This window comes from Brachypodium distachyon, chromosome 3 (assembly GCF_000005505.3).
Source record: "Brachypodium distachyon strain Bd21 chromosome 3, Brachypodium_distachyon_v3.0, whole genome shotgun sequence".
Taxonomy (NCBI): Eukaryota; Viridiplantae; Streptophyta; class Magnoliopsida; order Poales; family Poaceae; genus Brachypodium; species Brachypodium distachyon.
Window position 1 is genome coordinate 32,682,562 of NC_016133.3, and position 16,727 is coordinate 32,699,288.

At 40.4% G+C, this 16,727-nt stretch overlaps 1 protein-coding gene across 3 annotated transcripts; it reads right to left on the reverse strand.

Moving 5' to 3' along the window:
• Positions 1–3,086: 3,086 nt before the first annotated feature.
• Positions 3,087–16,727, reverse strand: LOC100829925 (endonuclease MutS2). 3 transcript variants are annotated; one of them, XM_010236605.3, is made up of 20 exons: positions 16,491–16,721; positions 16,262–16,393; positions 15,604–15,771; positions 15,417–15,500; positions 13,073–13,123; positions 12,288–12,344; positions 12,129–12,211; positions 11,620–11,743; positions 11,487–11,546; positions 9,422–9,664; positions 9,240–9,323; positions 9,021–9,168; positions 8,414–8,541; positions 7,957–8,004; positions 7,391–7,521; positions 6,639–6,721; positions 6,256–6,359; positions 5,663–5,733; positions 3,658–3,956; positions 3,087–3,550 (listed from the first exon to the last, which is right to left on the reverse strand). In XM_010236605.3, the coding sequence occupies exons 1-20, from the start codon at positions 16,695–16,697 to the stop codon at positions 3,372–3,374; spliced, it is 2,484 nt and encodes an 827-aa protein (XP_010234907.1). In that variant the 5' UTR covers positions 16,698–16,721; the 3' UTR covers positions 3,087–3,371. The 3 variants fall into 3 exon arrangements, with proteins under 3 accessions (XP_010234907.1, XP_014756807.1, XP_010234908.1); XM_014901321.2 differs by lacking the exon at positions 3,087–3,550 and having other exon boundaries at positions 3,781–3,952; positions 16,491–16,727; XM_010236606.3 differs by lacking the exons at positions 3,087–3,550; positions 3,658–3,956 and adding an exon at positions 5,295–5,559 and having other exon boundaries at positions 16,491–16,727.

The following is a 16,727-nucleotide window of genomic DNA, read 5'->3' on the forward strand; positions in this document are numbered from 1 at the left end:
ACTTCGACGAAAACACTCACACAGAAAATGGTTTTCGCCTAAGCTGAACATGAAGAATAGGTTTCACCTGAACCAGCTCCACACTTCAAACCCCTCTTAATAGTACGGCGTTCCTACACTCAAGTGAAGAAATAAGCTACGAAAAGACCTATGAAGAAAGCTACGCTTCACATTCTTTACCGAGTTATTCATACTTCAACTTTTAGGAGTCGTCGATGCTGGTTAAACCAACTCTTCTGAGAAACTAAAACCTGAAACACTTCGTGTAACTCATTAGTTCCTCAACCATGTTGTCATCGTTCATCAAAACCCATACAGGGGCAAGGTTTCCTTTCAAATAGTGTCATCGCCGCGATTACTCTAGAGTCCTGGCCGTTCTTTTAATTCTGATAAGAAAAGTCGGTCTGCTATTCCTCCCTTAAGCTAAACCCGTGACACTCCAAATTTATACTGCGGCATCACAGTGGAAAAGAGAATTGTTTCAAACCCTAGGCAAAACCTACAACTTATCTCCCTCCCATTCGAATTCAGCACAGTGAAAAAAAATATGATGAATTGTTTCAAATTCAGGACAGTGAAAAAAATACGCAGACGTAATTACTGGAAATAAAACTAGTAATCATTGAAAATAATAACCAATTCGGCCAAAATAGATTATGCACAAGTATTCTCGCCTTTCTTGTATTTTCTTGCACACGACTGGCATGAGTCCTCGCATGCCACAAATATCACAGTATATACTACTTCTCCTATGTGCTGATATTTCATTAATTTCAATGATTGTAAAGAGGGAAGAGAGCAAAACTTAATTAAATCCAAATAGCACTCACTTTACCTTTTGTAGTTTAGTTTATGCTGCACGCACCAAAGGGCATCCTCCAATGAAGTGTTAGTTCACCTAACGTCTCTACCGGGTCCGATTGGCTTTGCTCTAGAAGACTCAGCCAAAAGTCCAACATTATATAGATGGAGACTTAAGTATAGCAAAAGAGAATAAAATAGTTTGGGTGTTGTACTTCTAGTGCTCCTTGATGGAGTGATGCCATTTGTTTTTTAAGAACATTTCTTTGGTCATAGTCCACGTTCAGTATCTAAAATGATTTATCAATTCCAATGTTCGTTTTCTTAGTATTTTCCTTTGCTTTTAATTTGCTAGGAAATTTCCGGGTCTAGATAAAGGTTGGGCTATCTTATAGCCATATTACTCAGTAATTAACCCTTTAGTTAGCAATTATTACTAGGACTTACTCCAGTTAGTAGTAGCCTCCACACATCCATAGATGGACGGTTGCTCATCTTACAAAATGTCAAGCGCGACCAGAGCCAGGTGAAACAAAAGAATTAATCACCGTCTCTATTATCCTACCTGTACACTTAAACTGAGTGGGATAAAAAAACTTAAATGAGTGGAACCAGCCCATTTCATCGGCTATTCCCCTCGTACTCGCAGAAACGGAGCAGGTCAGGTCAGTCGTGTTCTGTTTGCTTGATCTTTTTAAAGATTTCGTTCACATTGAACCGCTTGGACATGGGGCTGAGCCGAGCCGAGCCGAGAAACCAGGCTGGCTTGGTCCGGCAAATGCCAAACGGTCCCCCTTACACGTGTTCGTGCGCCACCTACGCTCAGGCACGTGATGGATTTAATCGGCTGCAAGCGTTTCCTGGACAGGAAATCGTCGTCGTCTCATCTGCTCCTCGTCCCACGGACCCATTACTGGCGCGGGACCTTGATGGGGATGATGCCCCAGCTGCCATGAATGGGTAGTAGAATACGATCAAGTGTACCACGAATTTATACGGGGTTTAGGTCGCTGCTTTCACTACTGGAGTAGGAGTAATTTTTAATTAGTGGGATATTGAACAGAGGTGGGGCTAATTTACAAGCACGCGCTGCACACTGGATGCGGATTGCGGTGATGCGCATCTGTAGTCCCAGGAACTTGTCCGTACCTGCGGTTGGGATCGTGCCGCTAGATCGGGATCGGACGGCTTGATGTAAACAGCCTTATCCATGACGCTCGAGCTCGCTGTATATTCATTAAGGGTTTTTTTTATTGATTTTTAATTGCTAACCACGTTTGCCATGTGGTGTATATTCATTAAGGTTAATCTGATATCCTGACCATGTGGTGTATATTCATTAAGGTTAATCTGATATCCTGATTCAATGGCCAGAGTTTCGCGAGGATATACAAGACATGACATTTAATCCTTAGGACATCTCCAATAGTGGTACGACAAGTGTTGGTAAAATTGCCACCTTGGTTTTTTTTTTGATGCGGCATGAATTACATCAGAAATGTTATCTTCCGTCCCGTGGAGATGCCTTAAGGATGCCCCAGATGTAACTGTGATCAGTGAAATCTCTCTTTTCACAAAAAAAAATTACATGAGAAGAGAGAGCAAGGTTGTATGTATATTAATTACAACTCCAAGATGTGATGTGCCTGCAATATGTATATTCTCTCACCTTTTATTGGACAAAATACATACACCTTACAAAGTTACAAGGATAAAACTTTTTTTTTCTTTTTAGCCCTTTTTTTCGTTTCTTTGATTTTGTTGTCACTTCACTGAATTGACTTGTTTAGTTTTTTGACCAATCCTTGTCCATATGAAGAGATCAGTATAAACAAATGGCTTTACACGACATGTGCCGACATACTACTTACCACGTTACCCGTGGAGACAGAAAACAGTCGAGCACATGCCTGGCCACACGATAAAAGCGCAACCTACCATGGCTTATCCGGACCCCGGCTGTTCCAGGCCTTGTGCAAATGCCGAAATTCCCATACTGGGACCGGAAGTTGCTTGGAACGATCATTAGCCTTTCCATACTTGAAGGGCAGATGAACTGTACTGAAAGTTCTTACTCCACTATATAAATGATTGGTCCGTATTGTAAGCCATTTTTATAAGCGACTGAAGTCATTGAACCATGTGTACCTCAGGACCTCTCCAAAAAAAAAGTGTACCTCAGGCCGGACATCTCTCCAGTATCAACAATTCACCATGGCGATATGCCCTACTGTTTCCGGTTAAAAAAGAATGTTCCCCAGCTAGTGCAACTGTGCAAGTACAAATGAAAATGAATTGTGTTTCCCTGTAATGCTATTATTAACCTTCTGCTGCGTTTACCAGTGACACTTGTCAACTTCCAAAAAGTAGCTCAAGTACCGTACTAACAGTTAGATTTACACCCTGGTAAAGAAAAATAACAGCTAAATTTACATGCAAACTATGGATATACAGCTGCATGATTATATGATTAGTCAAAATGGAGATGTGGGAGAGGAAAATGCTATATTATATTGAACAGAGCAACATTTACACACTTATCTCTGATATTGCAGGGTAGTGCAACCGCTCTATCTGGATATCCTCCGTTTCTGGATCACGACATCTTTCAACTTTAGTTTGAGCTTCATCATGCCAGCTTGGATTTGAACTTCATTTTTGGACGAATCTATTTTTACTACAGTGGCCTGATTCTTGAGCTTAGGAACATAAACTAAATCTCCAACTTCTGGAATCCCACCATCTTCATCTGATTCAAAAGGAAAGCTTAGCTAATTAACTTCTCTTCAAACTGTGTGGGAGTGGAAGATCAATAACAAATTAAAAAAATGAAGAATTCCGCTTCTATTATCTTACCATTAGCTTCTGTGGCCATGCTGCTATTTGTGTTCTGTGCCATTTTAATGGCAGAAGTACTTGACGGCTCTGGGCCCTTGACCCTCTCAGATTTGGCCTTCTCCACAGCCCTCTCTTCTTCTAGTACTCTTTGAGCTATTGCAGATTCCCTGAACTGCTGAAACTTCTTATGAATGATCGAACGAGCCATAACAGCATACTCCGAAACTACTCTTGACTTTCTTTTCCGCTGAGCAATAGTGTGATCCATAACATTCTTCTGCGCCACTTCCAAGTTATTATGAAGCTCCCTGGACTGCCTGATACCACATCAATGGACATATGAAATATTGGACTTGAGATAAGATAACTAGTTCTGATACGACCTTCAGCTTACACACTGTAATCGTCAAATAGGCACACTAAAACCATGAGAAAATATCTAGAATTGTATGCAGTGGGACTAAATTTCAATTAGAAAGGAAGATAAACATAGAGAGGGCCGGGAACTGCCATGTCAACTGGGCTAAGTGTTGCCGTCCGTTGCTCTACGGTGGGCTGGGTATCCCGGACCTCGCCAGGTTGGCTGTCAGTCTGCGTGTTCGCTGGATTTGGCGTATGAGAACTGATCCCCTTCGGCCCTGGCGGGGATTGGATCTCCAGTTCTCTCACGTGGAGCATGACATCTTTTTTGCCTCTACCAAGATGGTAGTTGGCAATGGTGCCACCGCCCAGTTCTGGGAGGACCGGTGGATGGACGGCCAGGCTATCTCCGAGCTGGCTTCGGATCTCCACCTTCTCGTTCCGAAACGCCTTCGGAAAACTCGCACGGTCTGTGAGGCCCTCACAGATAGACGTTGGATCCGTGATATCCAGGGAGCTCTTGGGCCGTTGGCTCTTTGGCAGTACATTCAGATTTGGAAAAGGACCCATGACGTACGCCTATCGGACTCGGTCGATGTCCTTTCCTGAAGATGGACGACGGATGGCCATTAATAATTCAAGTCATGCTACCGGGCCCTCCTCCATGGTGGGATAACCTCCGACACCTGGAAACTGAGCTGGAATCTTGGGCGCCACCACGGGTGAAGTTCTTCATTTGGTTTGACCTGCCAGGACCATTGCTGGACTGCTGAGAGACGGGCACGTCATGGCCTGACCCACGTGCCACGTTGCTTGCTGTGTCACAAGACCTTGGAGACCATGAACCACCTTCTTGTGGACTGCCCGTTCTCCTGCGTCCTTTGGCATGAGGTACTCTCGTGGATCCGCTCTATCTGCGCCCCGCCGACCGCCGGTGTTTGTTTTGCAGATTGGTGGCAGGAGTCCATCCACTCTTCCCCTCCTACCATGCGGAAGGGCACGGCATCTCTGATAATGCTTACGGCGTGGTCTATTTGGAAGCATCGCAAAGCCGCCGTCTTCGACAATGCCACCCCCAACTTCGCCTCCCTCCTTGACCTGATCAAGACCGATGCTAGGTGTTGGGCGAGTGCGGGCCCAGCAGGCCTCGGGATGTTACTACTGGCAGTCTCTAGTTAGGCACGTCATGCTGTAATTCGGGTGTGGCCCTCTGTGGCCTTGTACATAAACTTCTTTCTATCAATGCATCGAGACGCAAAGGTTTTGCGTTTTCTCGAAAAAGATTAACATAGAGATTCAGAGGAATCATCCACACCATACCTCAAAATCATTAACTTATTCTCATTACAAGATGGAATACGCTGAGTTGCGAATTATAATTCATACTACCTCCGTTCTGGTTTAAAAGACCACACATTCCTAGATCACCAATATGACTAATCAAATATAAGTTACATGACAAAAAAATATCATTAGAAGTTCTTTCGAATACGAATCTAATGGAGTACATATTTAGTTGATCAAATTGATGATATAGAAATACGCACTGGCCTTATAAACCTGAAAGGAGGTAGTAATAGTATATGACATCCAAGCAAGAATGAGTGACATGGAACGTGTGCAGCATACTCAGGTAAATAGAAGCAAGTACAAAAGTTCTCACATAAGATAATGTTGGGCCTGCTGAAGCTGTTCATCGTATTCTTGTTTAAATTTTTCCATGTCCATGATCAACTGCAAAATAAACACTTGAGAATTGAGATGGACTTTTTCTAAGGATCATATTAAAGATTGAAAAATAATTTGATCATGCAGGCTGAGAGCGTATGGAGTATTTGCAATGCCAGAGGAAGATTCCATTTCTCTTAGTAAGGCATTATGATGAAACATGATAGTATCTGAGCAACTCAATGTTATCAAAACCAACATGAGAGTCACCGCATAATACAACAATCCCAATATTTAAACTTTACTTCTATAAAAGTGGCAATTGGTGGCGGTGGTCCGTCACATCCTTCTATTGTAAAAAAATCTCACCACTTTATAATGCAAACAATTAAGTCTATTAAAAGATTAAGATAGTCATGATGCTTCTCACCAAAATCGAGATAATTAAGTGTCGCTAATATATAATAACCAAATTTCATATATAGTAGTTTTTTAATCTAATTTATCTTTAGCAAGCAGTCTAATTTGATTTATCCATACAATGCACGGCTGATTAGCTAGTCCTGGCCATGATCCTGTCAAACTTACCGCATTTATCTCTGCACCAGCTGTTCCAAGTAAGTGCCGAGCACTTTCTATTATATCCAAGGGCAAACCTAGTCTTTCAGCAATGTTGATTGCATTGGAACGGCCTATATTTGTAACAAAACATGAGTACAAACAAATTCTAAAAATGAAAGACAATTAGTAGACAACAGTCATAATCATATAAAAGCACCCGAAGAAACGAGGATGAAGTAAGAATAAGATTTATGCTTGGTATGAAGTTATCAGCTAGGTTGACATTTGGAAAAAAGAAACAGCAGTGGCACCAATATTACAAGCTTTTTTTTTGTCGAATGCGCACCTAAAAGGTATAAGTATCAGCATTCGATGATTCAGAAAGGTATAAGAAATGTAAAACAGTTAACCTGGTATTCCCCAAAGTATCCTGAATGTGGGCTTCAGATTTTCTTCATCAAATTCCACGCATGCATTCTCAAATGAATCATTGCTGAAATCATCAAAATAGCAAATAACTATGCAGTAGTGTTTATTGGATAAGAATTGCTCTGTACTTTAGGACACAATATGCTACATTGCCGCCTTCCTACAATTTATTTTTGTAAATAAAATTGCTTGAAATCATGCAAATACATCTGGATATGCTTCTTGATGTATGTTTAAAAAATGACAATAATTAATAGTGCCAACCAACAAAAAGGAAACGTATTACTCGCTCCGATCCATATACTTGTCACACCTTTGTGTAGTACATGCGTATCTAGACAGGTTTCATTGTGTGGGTACATGCATATCTAGACAAAGCTGTGGCAAGTAATATGGATCAGAGGGAGTTGTAAATTTGAAAAGCCTGAGTAGAGTCAAGAGTGCACTCTACAAAGATACAAGAAACGTCACTGAAAATGACACCTTAAACATCAATGAGTAACCTGCGCTAGACCTGGTGGGTTTATACAGTTATGTCCTTCCAGTTTTATGAATCATATTAAATTGGCTAGCATCGGGTGAACTTAAGCAAACTCTTATGGTTGATGACAAGGTACCCAAGACAACACCATTTGACTTACAACAAAATGCATAGGAACTAAACAAATTCTCAATTTTAGTTAAAAGGTGAGATCATAATACCAGTAAACTTTCAACTTGGAATGTTGGGAACCTGTATTTTAGTGTTTTAAGTTCTCCATGGTGGGTTGTAGCTAGAGTCAGAAAGGAACCAGCTTCAGCAAAAGACTCCAAGAGAGACATCCCCAAAGCAGCTCCTTCAAGTGGATTTGTCCCCGCACCAACCTAAACAGGAAAATAGGGCATGACCAACCCTTTTTAAAGAGAAACAGGCTCAACTGTAGATGAAGATAATGGGATAGTCCTTTGTCATCCATGGTATTTCAGTGAAGAGTTGGGCATATGGTGTACAATGTAGTGCATACCGAACTACTAATGCATTACAATGATTAATGAGTACCTTAACACAAAATGTCACATGTGGTAAGAACTGAGAAACAGGCATTCATATTCAAAACTGTTTATGGCATGATGATATGAAGGGGAAAAAAAGAGCTGTATGACACATTGTCCTTGGAGAATAAACAACAACCGGCATGCAAAACATGATAGCCAATTAATCACATGTTTACAATCGAATTACCACTAAACTGATGGGCATGCACGGATAAAAATTAATCTAATAGTTATCAAGGTATAGGATAAAGATAAAGTACTTACCTCATCCAAAAGGACCAAGGATTGTGATGTTGACTGAGCACGAATAGCCTAATAAAATATAAGATTAAGATTCAGATGCATATTAAATAGTTTGGGATTTTGTGAAATTATACAACTAATGAGCTAGGAACTAGGCGACATATCAGGTGAAAACCTCAATTCAGTGAAAACTTGAAATTTTTTAATCCTAGCCATTAGATCTCAAATAGATGGATAAGATGAAAGGTGGAACCTCTAATCACTTAAACACGTTTTAATAAAAACCACCCCACATGGTTAGAGGTTTAGTTTTTTTTTCATAAAATGCACTTAAGTGATTAGATGTTCCACCTTTCATCTGATCCATTTATTTAGGATACAATGGACAGGATCAAAAGTTTTCAAGTTTTCACTGAATAGAGGTTTTCACCTGATAAGTTCCTAAAAGAGAATTGATTATGATATAATTTAAACATACCCCAATCTGCTTCAGATGCCCAGAAAATGTAGAGAGCGATTGAGTCAGCGATTGCTCATCTCCAATGTCAGCATAAACCGCATCGAACCATGGAATTTTAACTGGTTCAGAAGCTAGAATGTATAGACCTGTAGCAGAATGGGAAAACTTATACAAGATATACCAGTTGTTTGCTCATTAAGAGTATGCTCCCTCCATTCCACAAAACACATCATCATGTAGATTTGTGCACTTGGACCAAGGCATCTCTTGTTTCTAATGCCTGACCACTCGTATTGGATTAGTACTAAATGGATGTGAACTGTTATTGGCCAGGTGCGGGAGCCAAGAGAAGAATGAGCTATATTATGGAACAAAGCAGAAAAATCTATGCGAGTTGTTTTGTGGAACGGAGGGAGTATATAGCTGTAGTTTAAAAGCACATAACATGTCTTCGGTTTTCTGACAAGAAGGCATGCAAGAAAGTGTGCAATTGATGGAGTCAATGCACATCAGACTTACAAGGATACAGAAAGTCGGTAACTTCATAATGTTATAAAGCTTAGGAGAGTAGCTTATGGTTACAATGATGGCAGTGAAACGATCTGCACTTCATTGTTCTAATTACCTATCTTGGCCATTAAAGATGCCAGACCAACCGTCTTCAAGCTGATTGTTTTTCCTCCTGTATTTGGGCCAGTTATGACCAAAACAGTAGTTTCTTCACCAATCATAAAATCTACCGGTATCGGATGGTTCCTCTCCAGCTTGGAAACCTGCAGACTGAAACATAAATTATCCAATGCAACTATCAAATATTCATTATTTACCCCGATCGAGAACTAACCCTATTTTTCATAGAATCAAGGTCTGACGCCAGTTGATCTTCCTCTGCAATATCTTGTCCGTATATCCTCCTCCTCCGAATCTCCTACAACATGGGAGCAAAATAGGAACTGGATAGCTACAGGTTGAAAAAATAAAGAATGAAACATCGGCAGTAGAATAAGGTCGGCCTAAGGAACTAACTGCTGTGGCACTTGCAACATCCTTTTTGATACGACGCAAATTTTCCTGGTGCTGCTGGAGCAATAGTGGGTGGAATGCATTTGGAATGAACACTTTCCATGGCTTCTTAGGGAGTTGAGCAGAGGAAGTTGCACTGACAGGCCAATCTGTAGCAGTATTGACAGTTTCATGCTCAAATTTTGGCAAATACAGGTCAGGAAGTGTACCATCATATGCTATACTGTATTTTGCACGAGCCGTGACCTGCAAAGCAAGTGCACAGACATATCACGTCAAAAAGTCTGGGGCAAGCAACTAAACATGCATAAAAAGTCTACTGCATGCTTCCAAAAACTCCTGCACAGACCATGGGTAACACAGTTCCAGTTTTCAGGGTGGGTATTTCAATGAAACTAGATTTGTCAGACCATCAGGGCCCAGATTCATCAAGTAGAAAAAAAGGCACTTATAAGTCAAATACAGTACCAGGAGCTAACAGGGCAGTTAATATTAATAGCTTACCTGTTTTGAGAAACGGGCTGCTTTTCACCAAATCCCAATGACAACGGAGCCCTTAACTACATTCACTTTACCATGAATCCAGACTCTTAGCTTGTATGGTGAATTTAACTGACAGTACCAGTATCATTGTATCAGAACTATAATTGCAGTTATTTATGCACTGTGTGATTGTAAACATGATGGATATTTTTTTAAAAGAAAACTGTAAGTTAGAGCCCCACAGTATAAATAGGAACTAAATTCGGATCCGTGAGGAATTGAACCCAGGTGGTGGGAGTGTACATCCACTCCCCCAACCAAGTGAGCTAGGCTCACTCCCCTCATGATAGACAATTTGGGAATAGGGATGATGGCAAATAGCCAGATACCACATTGTCATTGACCAATGTATAAGTGTGAGGACTCAGAACTGTTTACAGATATGCCTTGTGGCTGCTTAATTCTTAATGTTTAATGCTGAGTTCATGCACAAATTGTAGGAATGAGTTACCATGGAGGCTTACCTGTTTTGAGAAATGGCTGCTTTTCACGAAATCTCAATGACAATGGGGAATGGCTGCTTTTCACAAAATCTCAGTGTCAATGGGGCCTAAAGCCCTAAGCTAGATTCACTTTACCCATGATTTTAGACTCATAGCTTATATCATGAATTTAACTGACAGTACTAGATCAGTACTATAATTGCAGTGATTTATTCACTACATGACTGTAAACATTATAGACAATTTGGGAATAGGAATGATGGCAAGATATCCCCCATTGTCATTTACCAACAAGTGTCAGAACTGTTCAGATAGGCCTTGTGGCTTCTTAATGTTGAATGCTGAGTTGCCTTGTGGCCAGGCAAGGTTAGAAAGGGCGGGATTGGAGTCGAGAGAATAGAGATAGCAATTGGAAAGTGGTAGTTTATTTCTTGTTTGTGTTCATATATGATGCAAGATAAAGCTTTGGGCCCTAATTTCCCATTGAATTAACTCCTGGCCAACCTGCTAGCCACTTTGATTCCTGGCTGGTGGTCCTGGCCTGACTGAACTCCTGGATGCCACCTGCCTCAATAAGATGGAGCATCCTTAAGTGTCTGATATAACATTGCTTGGCTGTCAATTCTAGCATAAACTAGCTTCTCGCTGTGTTTGATGATGGTATTTTCACTGTACCAAGTAAGTTTGGTAGTCAAGATTATGGAAAGGGAGAAATGAACCTGTTATCTATTGTTTGTAAACTACATGCAACTGATCCCTGAAAGCACCAAGAAATTTATATAAAGAACTTTCAGCGATGGCAGATGCAGCGGTGCTTGTTTGTTTCAAGATATGAACAACAACACCCAATCAATATCATAGAAGAACAACTGGACAAGCATAAAACATGAGGGCAAGTGATATTTATTTATGTTATCTGACAATTGAGTTAAAAAATTATTGTATGTGTTTTATGTTTACATAAATCCAAGTCAGAGTTCTTTAGAGTACTGACCCTGCAGTACTACGAAAGATAAGTTCCCTTAATAAAAAATTCAGTGACAACTATTTTCATGGAAATACGCAAGGAAAAACAACATCACCTTATCGAGCGTGATTGTTTCCTGCAGCAGAATCTGAATATTATCAAGCTCAAGAAGAATCTGCAAGTGAAAAATTAAGTGTAAGGATTAAAAAAAGAGCAAATTGCAAAGCCAAATTGAAAACCTTTCAAACCTTGTCGGTCAGTTTTGATAAAGCATCAAGTTCAGCTCTAGCCACTAGCGCTCTTGCCCCCTGCAGCTCATCGTTCAGTGGAACAGCAACAATTGGTTCTATCATACTTCCAGCATCTGAACCACTACATACATATAGACAGATCTTGATCACAATCTACTAACAGATCAACAAATCAAATTCAATATATACACAAATTACTTTTACACACATTTGTCAAAACTCAAAATTGACAAAGATTTTGGTTTTCCTAACAGACTTCTCTTGCATGTGATGTTAGTACTAACAAAAAGAGGAAAACATGCTAGCTGATATAAAGGAAATCTTGTATCTTCTATGATGCGAATTTCAAACATAATACTTTCATAGATAATTCAGCAAAGCTCAAAAACACCCAGTGTTACGGAAATTTATCCACAAAAAAGGTAGACATATAAGGTTGTGAGCAAAATTATCTTATTAAAAGCAAGTCCAAATAGTAAAACAAAAACCATCTTTAGTAAACACACCTGGAGAGTAGTAGTCCATCAAAACTCAGAGACTTATCCCCAGTTACTTTAATGCAGCATCTTCCGTTTACAATGCTTACTTCCTAGAGAAAAGTGACAGATTGTAATTCACTGCACATGAAGTTTCCCTGGCAATGAGTGAGTTGAATGAAACAGTACCGACAAGGAAGCTTCACTGTCAGAATTCCGTATCAGCCTGTCCATAAGCTGACATAACTGAAAACGCAACAGCATGTAACAACTACCCATCAACAACATAAACATCAGAGAATAGCTTTAGGTAGTAATTCAACAGGAAGCAAGGAGCATAACCTTGTCCTTGCCAAGAGTTTAATCAAGGAAAGCATACACCCTAAATAAATTTTCTATTTTTATTCATAGATTACATAACTTTCTTCCGCGGTTTATCCTCCAGGTTGAGAACTTAGCATGATGTTTTCTGCACTGTGCAGTTAAATGTACTTGTTTCATACAATCATACCACTTTCATTTTTTTGCATGTGTCTGCGCGTATTTAGCTAGGCATTGTCTAAATGCATAGAGGGCAGCAATGTAAGTTATGAGCTGTGACTATCCACAGCATACTGACCACAAGTATTGGAAGCCGGAACAGAAAAAAGGTGGACATACAGGCCAACACTAAACTCATCTACCCTTCTATCTTAGTAAATACAGCAAAACACGGAAGGTATGAACTACTGTAGAATTATGATGGCTTAATAAGAATGATGGCAAGTCCAAAATGATAGCGTGACATGTCTTCATGACACCAAACTCTAGTTTTCAAGTACGGAGTACTATATTGTCAAAAATGGAACAGAACAGGAAGGAAAACCCACTGCAACTTGTTTGCCATATACACATATTGCTGCCCATGCTATACATACTAGGCAAAAAAGCATGGATTAGGAAAGTAAGCAAAACTAATCTCCATAACCACCTACCCTGCTCTCTAGGGACTGAACTTGCTCTCGATATCGTCTTAGCTCAGGGCTCTGAAAAAACAATAATTTGTTGTGAGTTGAAAGGATGGTCAGGAGAAAATGGATTTTGAAGGAAAAAATAATGAACAGCTAAAGACAATTGATAAGAGGTATAAATTGCGTGTAAACAATATGATATACACATGTCCCTATTAAGTGTTGGTAGTTCTGAAATCCACTTGTACAGCTATACTGTATTTTATGCTACGAATGAAGGAGTTAGCGTGTTCAGATTCCCTTTATAGTTTGTTTGGCACCCATCATTTGGGCCTAGAATTCTGGAATTCAATTTGAATTCCAGAAACCAATTTGTTTAGTTGGCATGGAATTGGCCACAGGAATTCAATCTCAAATTCCATGGAATCGCACTATAACTAACCCCAATTCCTCTCTAAAAGCCATCATTTCTCTGGAATTGTCTCTCACTCTACAAATCCATGTGGTAGACAAACATGATTTTTGAACTTGGAATTCAAATTCAACCAAAGGATGGATGCCAAATGAGCTGTTAGATTAATGCTACGAACTTAGGATGGGCAGATTGCTTGGGCAGAATGTCCTTCAAATATAGTAAGTATCATTTGCATGTCCAATCCTTCATAGTGGCTCAATCAAAGGAACTAGCTGGATGACCCACACATTTTGCACGGATAGACTTATTACACATTGTAATATTAAGTACTATATAGTATGTCTGTTATTTCTTACTCCCTCAATTGTTGTTTCATTTATTAATTCACTGCCACTTTCTATTAATCCACCATTACATTATTTGCATATCATTCAAAATATAGAACAAATTGTAGCCAAAAGTATGTTCCAAGGAAATAATTGTACTCATTCCACTATGTAACACTCAGAAGTGAGTGATGACATCGAGGTCCATGGCATGCCATGCAAAACTTTACTTTTATATATGTCCTCAAGTTCTCTCTTCCAGACCTCTTCTCTTGATGTCTATCTTCACATAATTTTTTTAGGAACTACCACCTGTTATGAAATCTAAACACCACCGACTCAATCCAAACCTTGCTTCTTTTATTCCACTCGCATCAGTAACAGCCATATGACAGTTGCATTATTAGATTTGTGTAGCATTCTTTACTATATAAACATAATACTAACTTGATCTTGTCAGGTAAGTTTTACTCCTCCACCAGTTCTCTTTTATGCTTCATCGTTGGCATACTTTGACACTTTTTTTTCTTCCAACCTTCACTGCAGAGTGACAACACCATTTTGCTCTTTCCACTGCAACCTCCGCATGTGGCCGTCAATTCAAGCACCGCTTATCGTTGTTATATTCCTATTGATCCTTTTCTCATATACCACCAATTAAAGCATATATGTTTATACATCTAAGGAATCTGCTAGGGCGTGACCGTTCATGCAGAAGGAGGCAAGTGTGAACAGTCGCCAGCCGTTGGACGAAGCACGGTGAAGCAGAGGCGCCCACCTGAATCATATCCAACTATTGATGACTGTTCAAGTGCTGGTCCTTCCGCTCTAATGGTTGCACGTTAGATTTTCATTAAGCTAATGCATGCTCCCTCTTGTTTATGTTTGTTCAGTAGGATCAAGACACTTTTCATGTGCATTCTCTGTGTTCTATCCAAAAGACTATTCTTGCAGTTTTTGTATCATGCAATCCTATGTTTTACACTTGTGTTCCTGTCAGGCTGTCAAATTCCTGTATTTTCCTACTTATCTGTTTCTCATCCCTGCAGTCAAAGAGACCTATGTGTATGCGTGTCTTTGCTGATTTGACACTGCACATGTCAACAATGGTGATTTGCTTGGGGCAAAACACAACTATCTGATCATGTACGTGGATGTGTTCAATTAGCGTGAGAATTATAATGCCTGTTTCCTTTCCCTCTCCATGTACGTGACATTATTTCTAAGCATCAGTAGAGTCCTGGTGGTGATTTTTCAAACAAACCTAGAGACTGGGTCCTAATTCATGCCCACGTTTATGTTATTATGTAGAAGAAAACTTCTAATCTTTGTTGGATAAATCTGGACCATTATAATTTGGATCTGCCAGATCAATGGTGGGAATATTTTAGCCTATGTGGACAAACATGGTGACTTCTTGTCCTATTGTTTTAATAATATAATACATTTGAGTTATTGCTTATAAAAATGAAGATTTATTTTCTGAAAACTGAATGAAAATATTCACTTCAAACTGAAATGTTTATAAGAATTAGTATCAGTTGTTTTGCAACGCAAGGAAATAAAGACTGGTATCACAGCTACCCGAAAGCAATACAAAAGTAGAATCAGGAGGCAAAGACCAAACTGCAGTGTCTTTTACGGAACCATCATCATCTATGATATCTTGTATAGACTTCACTAGTGACTTATTAACAACGGCCTCTAGAATCTGCAGGTCAGTAGAAGAGCATTCAGAATACTGAATTAACTGTTAAATATTTGTGCTATAGATGACAAAACAGGGAAGATAACAAAAAAGAAGAGGTGCTTACAGTTTCTGTAAGGGGCATTAATAGATTATGCGACTCTTCATCTTGCCTCATAGCAGCTCTAATAGTAACTTGCAAGGATTCAACAAACAGCATCAGGCTAACAACCGCCATAGCTTCCTGGCCTTTTATCACGGAACCGCCAGAGACACATTGTATTGCTGCCTCTACCTTCAGTTAACAGAGAACACAGACTCAAAGAGTATCCGGTGATACTGGTTTAACCGGCCATTTTGCATCTAAGTAGATAAGCAAAATAAGAAAATAAGATACGAGAGACAATGCTATACTTGATATGGTGATCACATACTAACATCAATAAACAGACAATGGTGTAACTGGTCATTTGGTCATTATTTTGCTCGTATGCATGATCTGGTACTAAAATTTACTTCATGTAGACATTCGACACCGCATAGTTACCGTAGTTCAGTATAGATTTGGTACTACAATTTACTTCATGTACAACACTGGTCCAATTCCAGAAGATGTCACACTATCACAGTGTATAACAACAGTCTGCCAAATTGTCAAGCACAGGGAAGTACTGTATTAGTTCAGTTCAATAGTTACTCTCTACTAAAGCCAGTAAATACAGGAGCGATTTCCTTGAATTTGAGCATATAGCGTACGAAAAATATGAAACTTTAGGTGGCCTCACCGTGACGGTGTCCAGCCCGGAGAAATCGAATGACCCACCGGAGGTGCCAAGCAGCCGTACGGCTGCCTCGGTCTCCTGTAGCAGCCTCCGGCTCCGCTCATAGCTCACGTCCTCCACCCCCCACAACTGCTTCTGCACAACCACGCCCCGCGTCAGAGGCAAAGCCCGGCCGTCGTAGGCGATCAGGCGACGAAAATTTACGAAACTCCAGCGGTTTAGACTATGGTACCTCGGTTGCTTCGCGACCGTGCGCGGTGCCGGCGAACGAGGCGACTGCGCGGCAGACCTTGCCCCATTCGAGGAGGCAGAGGCTGCGGGCGGAGGGCGAGGAGGAGGCCGCCGGCGCGAGGGCGCGCAGCCGGACGAGGCGGCGCGGGTGGTGCGGGGAAAGGGAAGCGAGCGAGAGGAGAGAGAGAGTGGTGGAGAGGCGAAGCATGGAGGAGGCGAGGCGGTGAGCCGGTGAGGA

Excerpts from the sequence above, each read along its gene's own strand:
- LOC100829925 (XM_010236605.3), bottom strand. The coding sequence starts at position 16,697 with ATGCTTCGCCTCTCCACCACTCTCTCTCTCCTCTCGCTCGCTTCCCTT. Across the intron at positions 8,005-8,413 it reads GGCATCTGAAGCAGATTGGG|GCTATTCGTGCTCAGTCAAC; the intron begins GTATGTTTAAAT and ends ATATTTTATTAG. Across the intron at positions 3,957-5,662 it reads CAGGCCCAACATTATCTTAT|GCAGTCCAGGGAGCTTCATA; the intron begins GTGAGAACTTTT and ends ATGTGGTATCAG.